Here is an 8,745-nt window from a genome sequence, read left to right as displayed (position 1 = left end):
ATTGCGAGAAAAACACGTGAGAAAATCGCAAGCGACAGCGATGCTTTTGCAATAAAAGGGATCGCTGTCACCCAAGACTTCTCCTGAGCAAATTTGGGATTTTGCCACAATGGTCGGTGCAATGGAGCCCTTAGGGTGCATTTACACAGAAGGGAAGCTTAGACCAAACTTGCACTTAGAAAGAAATGATTGATATGTGAGTGCGTTGCGTTTTGTGTGAAATGATGATTGCAGAATGGTCATGGGGCGGATGACTTACATTGACTACAATGGAAACGTCCGCAAGAGAGGTGCACAGAATCGCAGCATGCTGTGATTTTACCTCCGCGAGCAGAAAATCGGAATCAATTTCCGCTCGTGTAGAGGAAATTGCATTTTGCCATAGCATGCTCTGTACGGCATTTGCTGCAGAAACCAGAGGCAAACGTCCTCTCCGGATTCCGCAATACAAATCTGCCCGTGTGCAGGCGGCGTAAAAGCACCCTTGCAGACACGTGACAATACCCTCGTCTGAAACCAAATAGCTTTAATAAAGTTGCCCCTATGTGTGAAATCCGCCATGAATCTGCACCAAAATCCACATAAAACGTGGCCATTTGGACACAGATGCGCAGCGACCTCCCCATTGAGTCTGATAGGAGCGCCATCACTAGGCGACACATCATCGTGTGACGTCATCACCGCGCGCACACTGAATAGGTTATTTGCGCGGCAAAAAGTGAAAAAAGCCGTCGCATTACTTATGACGTCGAGTCTTGGTGACAGGCGCTAGAACTGGTTGGTGACGTCATCATTTGGCGCCCGTCTTTCAGGCTGTGAACGCGGTTCTCTTCGGTTGGTTTCCTGCGTGGGTCTCGCACGGCGGGGAGACGCTTTCAGGACTGACATGTCTGGCGGGTTCAGCTTCGGGACAGGGGGCGCCGCCACCACAACCCTGAATCCGGCAACCGCCACGGCGGCGCCATTCTCCTTTGGAGGCACTGCGGCAGCGAGGTAAGGAGAACGGCGGGCGTGAGCTTATGTCTGACAGGTCAACGCCTGGTGAGCACTACAGGACCCTGCCGTTCCCTCAGACATGGCGGGCAACAGGCAATACTTACTGCACGCTGTTACCCTTTTACTATAAAGCCCTCCGCTTGTGGTCCCTCGTAGTAATGGCGTCTGTTGGGACCCGTTCACACGGCTGTATATGTATTTCAGTCACCTCAACATGCAGCTGGAGTGCGCGTATTTCTGCTGCGCACCACTTTGTATCGTGCGTGTATTTACAGGCGCTAAAATAAAAATGCCGCAATTGATTATATTATGGGCTATTTTGGTACGTAATATGCGCCAAAACAGGATGTGCTGCATATTTTTATTTACATGACGGAAAATCTGGTGTAAAATACGCAAATGTAAATTAAGCGATTCAAATGTATAAGGCCGCCTGCACACGGGCGGAAATCCCGGAAATCAAACGCAATCCTATGCAGACGGCCGCGGTTTGGCTGCGCGAAATCTCGTGCGGCAAACAAACCGCGGCATGTCTCGCACATGAGCCTCGCACAGAAACGTCACTCACGCAGCCGGTGGCTCCGGTCTGCGCATGCGCCGGCAGCCGGCACACGAAAGAGTCGGGGCCGCCGGGCGTGGGTGAGTACGCGCTCATCCCTGCAGGCGCTCCGGTCGGATCCGGCGGCGAGGATTCTCGCCGCGCGATCCGACCCGAGCGCGTGCAGGGACGAGCGCGTATTCACCCGCGCCCGGCGGCCCTGGCTCTTTCATGTGCCGGCTGCCGGCGCATGCGCAGGCCGGAGCTGGCGGTCGGGTGAGCCCCGCACAGAAATAGGACATGCCGCGGTTTGTTTGCCGCGCGAGATTTCGCGCGGCCAAACCATGGCTGTCTGCATAGGAGTGCGTATTGTAATGCACTCCTCTGCAGGCTTTCAGTGGCGGAAATCCAGCCGCGGGATTTCCGCCCGTGTGCAGGCGGCCTTAGGCTGGGTTCACACGGGGAGGATTTGCCGCGGAAATTCAGTCCGGAATTTTGCAGCGGCAGATCCGCCTGCGGCCACTAATCCTGGGATTAGCCAGCCATGTGGACGAGATTTCTCAGAAACCTCGTCCACACGGGACGCCGAATCCGTTGCGGCAAAGCCGGGGCTGTGGCGCGGATTCGCCGGCCGCAGCATGTTCATTTTTTTCGTTTTCCCACAGAGGAGAGCGCAGCCACAGCGGAAGAGCTAAATGCCGCGGGTTTTGAAGCAGCACTTCTCCTGGCGGAAATCTCGCGGTTTTTCGGTGCGGCCAAACTGCGAGATTTCTGCCGTGAATCCGGCGTGTGAGAACCCAGGCTTACTGCTCCTCAGCCCAGTTAGGCCAGCTGCACGCGGGTGTTTGCATATTTGCGCGCACCTGAGCGCTGCGTATTTGCCTAATGAACAATTTTTTTTTTTTGCACATGCATCAATGTATCTACCCGCACGTTTTGCGCCCGCAGGGCGTGGTCATTTACACGAGGCAAAGATGCTCCGATTAAAAGGGCTAATTAGTGTAGTAAGCTCCAGATGTGCTCTTTTTCCTGCCCGATTGTGCAGTGTTTCACGCGCCTCCTTTTTGCGTGCTTGAAATGTGTGCGCCAAATACGGCAAATGTGACCAGACCAACTGCAATCGATGGGTTCTATTCTCTGTGTGTTGCACATGCAAATGCTTCTGTGTGAAGCAGGCCTGATAGGTGACCCTAATTGAAACCTCTTGTGTGCTGCTTTAACCCCTTAAGGCCCACCCTATGTAAATATTCAGTGGGTGGTAGATGTAGCGGGCTTGGGTTTGAGCCCACTCTATGCCCAACGGCTGTGATCATAGACTTCATAGAGTGCGCACAGAGGTTTGAAAAGAGTCGCATTTTTAGACTGCCTGCAGACTTTATGGTAAGACACAGTGGAAACTAAGGAGCGAGTGAGTATAAAAACCACATCCCCCGGGGGTCCATCACCACCCGGGACAGCACCATTACTTATTTTATGGTGCTGCTCCATGGTGACAGCATCCCCTCCAGGGGTTGTCCCAGACTGTTAATATTGATGACCTACTGTATGGATCATCAGGATAGGTCATCAATAGTTGGTCTGTGGATCAGCTGTTCTCCATGCCACCCTCGGTGCAGACAACGCGGCCCATATTGCCTTGACCCTGTTTGGTATTGAACAACAGTTCTCATTGAATTTAGTGGTCACTGTGCCTACAGCACCAACCTGGGCAGCTGCACCAAGGAGACGGATGACTTCTGACTTGCCATAGGATAAAACCTCTTTCTGGGAGTGTTCTTTTATGGACGATGAAATATTTTTTTTTCATATGTTTGTCATCGATTGGCTGAAAGACTTGCTCATTGTTAAACTCCACTGATGGACAATTCGTCCATCTTCATCAACTTTAGTCTGTTTGGGAATACATATTCTCCCCATCCTCTTGGGCAGACCCCCAGAACGCCCATCCTCTTGGGCAGCTGAGGGGATGGGGGTCATTCATCCTGCTCGGACAGTGATGCCATCAAGGCCTGGCTACACTATCTGCTGCTTATCGATCCGTGTACTGCAGGGAACAAGCCGGATGCCGACAGCACTGTGCTCTGCCGTCTGATACAACTGCGTCCTGAGAACAGATGTAGCTGAAATTGGGACTTGTGGCACTCTATTGTACTATGGAAGTCATTGGGGAGCCAATGGCATCCATAGTAGAATAGAACCAGCAGAGACTTGTCATTGCCATTATAAACCTCAGTGCCACTACCCCCTCTAGTAAGGCCAGATTCACATGGGCCAGTGCCATATCATGCTTGCCAATGTGCGTTTTTCATCCAAAAACTCCTATCACTTCTGTGAAATTGCAGTCCTCTGGCATGTTTCCTGCACGTCAGAGGATCACAAGTGCTTCCCATTGATTTCAAAGGGAAACATCACATCGCACAGCATGCGAGTCCCATGCAATATTTTTAAAGGCCTACGATTTTTCTCCTTGCAGCATCGGTGTGAGGGAAAAGCTCTCATGTGAATAAGTCCATTTAAAAGAATGGAGTTAAAATTTCGTGCTTCTTGCAACGCACATAAGTCATGTGGGATTCTCGCCAGTGTGACTGTAGCCTAATATGTTTTGTCCTAAAAAGGCGACGTTTCGGCCTGGTAACGGTCTTTACACCAGGTCGTAACATCGCCTTTTTATTGGAATATGGAGCAATAAAGACTGTTTTATTTACATCGTATGCTGCCATGAATTCTTTGCTGTTCCTGGATACCCTTTGCATCAAGGTTCAGATCATTTTTGTGGTGTAGCAACCGGTCCTCCTCATGTCCATTCATGTCTGTGTGATGGAGAAAGAGAAGTATCTTGATCTCCTTCCATCCACAGAAGCTGCGATATACAGTTATTACCATACCCTGTTTACCTGAAAATAAGACAGGGTCTTATAATTTTTCTTTGCCAAATATGTGCTAGGGCTTATTTTCAGGGGATGTCTTATTTTGACTACAGCGGGACTACCTGATTTGTTTGTGAGAGCCCGGCACCTCCAGCCCTTATTGTTGTTCTCACCAGTGCTACGACCTTTGTTATCGGTGGCTTTACTGCGCAAACAAAACCCTCGGCCGCCCACACAGAATCACTTCCTGGTTATAGGAGTCATAAATCCCGCCTCCACAGAGTGATGGCTATGATAGGTTCTTTGAGAGCTGCATTAATTGGTTGAGCCGCGGACTGCGAGAACCGCGCTGAGGCTCTGGAGAGCAGCGGGAAGGACCTTAACAGAGTTTTCTGGGTAAGTGACTTGGTTGACCTGCGTGAAAAGAGCTGTAAAAATGCAGCAATTACGTTTTTACTTCATTTTTCATGCACCTAAAGCATTGCTGTTGACTTATTTTTTAATGAACTCTAACTAGGGCTTATTTTCCGGTAGGGCTTATATTTCAAGCGTTCATAAAAAAAAATCATGCTAGGGCTAATTTTTGGGGAAACAGGGTAATTTATTATACAGCACTCTGCTCTATAACACGATGGCTGCAGATGGGACACAGAGTGTAATGGGACGGGTTCATTTTATGCCCCAGATTCCTGCAGTTATTATAAATGTTAGCACTGCTGTTCAGCCCAGTTTTACATTGGCGGCTAGTATCATTGCTGTTCATACGTTCTCTTGTGTAAACCGTGCTAGCATCTAGTAGTACAAGTGATTATAGAGAAGGACGTTTTACCTTCATTGTGTACATTACATCAGAACTCGTACTTATGATGTCACAGCTCTCATTGCTTGTATGTAGTCTTTGGTCACTGACCGGAGGTTAACACGTAGATTGACACAATGTGAAAATGACAAATTTGTTCAACTCCACCCTGAGAAATATTAATGATCTTACTGCCCAGACAAGGTAATTGTATGAGGTATGGTTTTTTATTTTTTATGATTAACCCCTTAAGGACATGGCCTATTTTGGGCTTAAGGACGCAACGATTTTTGGCGGATTTTCTTCTCCATTTATCAAAAGTCATAATTTTTTTATTTTTCCATCGACGCGGCCAAATAAGACAATCCATTTTTTTTCTGTGGGTGGGTATGGTTACAACGATACCACAATTCTTACCTTTTTTTTTTTTTTTTAGGGTTTTCCACTTTTCTGCAATAAAAACCTTTTTTTTTTTTTTTTTTGGAAATTTTTTTTTCTAAATCGCTGCATTCAAAGTCCTGTAACTTTTTATTTTTATTTTTTGATGTACGGAGCTCTATGAGGGCTTATTTTTTGCGGGACGGACTGTAGTTTTTATTGGTACCATTTTGGGGTACATACGGCTTTTTTGATCACTTTTATTGCGTTTTTAGTGAGGCAAAATGCTAAAAATTAGCATTTTGCCTCAGTTTTTTAGCGGTTTTTTTAATGCTTTTTTGCATGCACAGTCAAAAGCATGTGCAACTTATTGTACGCGTCGTTACGGACGCGACAATACCAAATATGTGGGGATTTATCTTTTTTTTTTATTCATTTTTTTAAATCTTTTTTTACAACATTTGTGTCCCTCTGGGGGACTTTGACCACTGTACTGCCCATCGCTGTGATAAGGCATGGCAGGGCTACTGCCCTGCCATGCCTTATCGCTTATACAACGATAATGGGCATTGGCAATACAGGATGCCAGTGTCTGCGAGAGCTACTTAGATCACGGCAGGGAAGGGGTTAACAGCGGGGGGCGCATCTCCGATGCCCCTCCCCGCTGTTGCAGCATAACGCCGGCTGTGACTGACAGCCGGCTCCCGCTGCGGGATAGCGTGGGATCATATGTGATCTCGTGCTATCCCCAGGAGGTACGTTTACGCCCTGTTGCGGGAAGTACCCCGCTCCCAGGACGTAAACTTACGCCCTGAAGCGGGAAGGGGTTAAAGAGGTTCTGGGGGAATTCTACTATTGGTGATCTATCTACAGGATAAGTCTTCTATAGATGAGTGAGTGTCCACCACTCGGGATCCCTGCCAATCAGCTGATCGCCTGGCCCTATCTAACCATATTCAAGACTGACCAGGAATGAGGGTGTGATACAGACCCCAGTGAGGGCAAGGTTGGTTGTGCCACAATAGTAAGGGCTCACTCACACAGGTGTATGTTTGCTATGCATTACAAAGTATGCAGCTAATACACATGTAACATCCGTACTTACTGCAGATTTTAAACACCCATAGAGTATAATGGTTGTATTACACACCAAAATAGCAAATGCTGCATTTTTTGTTTTTCACGTGCATCAAAACAGAGCAGGTCTGTATGTAAATCGATGGGCCTCTAACACTGCGTATTACGCAGCACACGTACTCCTATGTGAGTGAGATTGAAGTCCAGCACTATTTCACCATAGTGCTTGATGGCCTTAGGGGCCTCTCACATGGGACAGTTATGGGGTGCCTCAGCGCCTGCCGGTCATCCCAGCAATTAACGCTCCTGTGCTTTCACATGAGCGGTCAAAAGGGCCTGTAGCAGCATACTAAACAGAGCTTGTCTGTGTAGTAGCAGTAAAACTAAGGGGCTCCTATATTTGGGGCGGTTCAAAAAGCTGGTTCTCTAACGATCGCCCCTGTGCTTTATACAGGAGCGATAGTTGCTGAAGTGAATGGAAGCAGAGCGGGCCGGGAATTGCTCCAGCCATCCACAGTAACGGGAGTCGCTCAAAGATTGAGAAACTCCTGCTTACACGGCCGGCAGTTGTTTTTGGGTTTTAGTTCTGCTAAAAAAAAAAAGCCAATGACTGACAGGTAAGCGATTTCTCTCTGTGACCCATCAGCAGCCACATGTACGCAGGAAGGTTTTCTGGCATTTGCTGTTTTCAACACTAATTGAGACAATAATCACCCGCCCCATGTAAAGGCTTAGTGTGCGTCTGCCGAAATCGGTGTCTATCACTATACTGTAGTACAGTACCTGCTGCCCAAGCTCTATTGGGGACCTCACCGCTTTAGTTTGTTCTGGGTTTTCTTTACGCTTTCTGTTTGTTTGTTTTTTTTAACTACATTTCCAGATCCATAACTTTTTCAACATATCTATATGAGGGCTTGTTTTTTGCAAGACGATATATTTAATGTCATCAATTTTGAGATGCATATTGTGTAAAATCCTATCAGTTATAACTGATGATGAGACATGGGGTGTATATTTATGGTCTCTTTACATGGGATGACTGTCGGGTGCTTCTGTGCCCAGCAGCTGTCCTAGTGAGAATGGCTCCTGTGCTTCTACAGAGGAGCCATCATCGCTCAGTGAAGGGAAGTGGAGCAGGCTGGAGATTGTTGCGGGCCGCCCACCTCTATTCAAAGTAAACAGGCAGTCGTTCATAGATGTACAGCTGCCTGTTTACATCAGCCGATCAGCTTTTGACTTTTATGCGTGCACAATCTGAGTGCATATTGTTCGTCATTCAGTTCATGCAGGCATTTACATTGAACGATTATACTTCAGATTCCTGCAAAAAAAAAATGGAGTAAAAGGGCAATCGGCTTACTTAGCGGGGCATAGAGGGGAAAATTTATCTCACTGTCCTCCCGGCAGGTGGAGGTTGTATTGACTAGTTGCCCGTATTGTCCTGAGACAGTATAGGATTAATAGCAGAACAGAAAGGAAGTGACTATGGAGACTGTACTGCAGGGAAGTGAGTGGAGTACATATATCAGTAGTCCAGAGTGTGATGGACAGTCGGGTGGAGGGGTCGGTGATGGAATGTCATGTTTCTTCCAGAGGTCTTAATGCTCATTCATTATTTCTTGCAGTAACACTGGTACATCATTTGGCTTTGGTGCCTCTGCAGCTCCTACAACAGCCGCACAGCCTACAACAGGTCTATCTGGAAATCTCTTTGGAGCAAAACCCGCCACCGGATTCACATTAGGATTGACAAATACAGGTGCCGATTTTATTATCTAACAGCCATGATTACCAACTTTTGTTTTTTGACTTGAAAAGACCCTGTGAAAATACTCTGATGCCACAGACCTTCATCCCATGTGTCACAATCTCTACAGTGTTGCACTGGTTCTTGCTATGTATAAGTAGCTCGGTAACTAGAAAATGTGCCTTTGAGACGGATCATGCTTTTATTTTATTGAATGTGTGAATCTTATAACAGGTATGCATTATTAGTATTTTGGAGTATGGGCTGTGAAGGTGCACCATTATATCATGTTGTCATTTGTTGTTTATCTGCACCATGGGATCATTGACATCTCCCTTCTTGA

The 8,745-nt window shown here is 47.3% G+C and overlaps 1 protein-coding gene across 2 annotated transcripts in view; it reads left to right on the top strand.

Moving 5' to 3' along the window:
• Window positions 1–779: 779 nt before the first annotated feature.
• Window positions 780–8,745, top strand: part of NUP58 (nucleoporin 58) — a 47,118-nt gene continuing 39,152 nt past the window's right edge. For both annotated transcript variants that reach the window (XM_066583454.1, XM_066583445.1), the window contains exons 1-2: window positions 780–993; window positions 8,281–8,414. In XM_066583454.1, the coding sequence (XP_066439551.1) occupies window positions 887–993; window positions 8,281–8,414 (241 nt within the window). In that variant the 5' untranslated portion in view covers window positions 780–886. The remainder of the gene's footprint in view (window positions 994–8,280; window positions 8,415–8,745) is intronic.

Source organism: Eleutherodactylus coqui, chromosome 1 (genome assembly GCF_035609145.1).
Source record: "Eleutherodactylus coqui strain aEleCoq1 chromosome 1, aEleCoq1.hap1, whole genome shotgun sequence".
In the NCBI taxonomy this organism is placed as follows: Eukaryota; Metazoa; Chordata; class Amphibia; order Anura; family Eleutherodactylidae; genus Eleutherodactylus; species Eleutherodactylus coqui.
The sequence above is the reverse complement of the archived record's forward strand: the minus strand, read 5'-3'. Positions and strand labels throughout refer to the sequence as shown.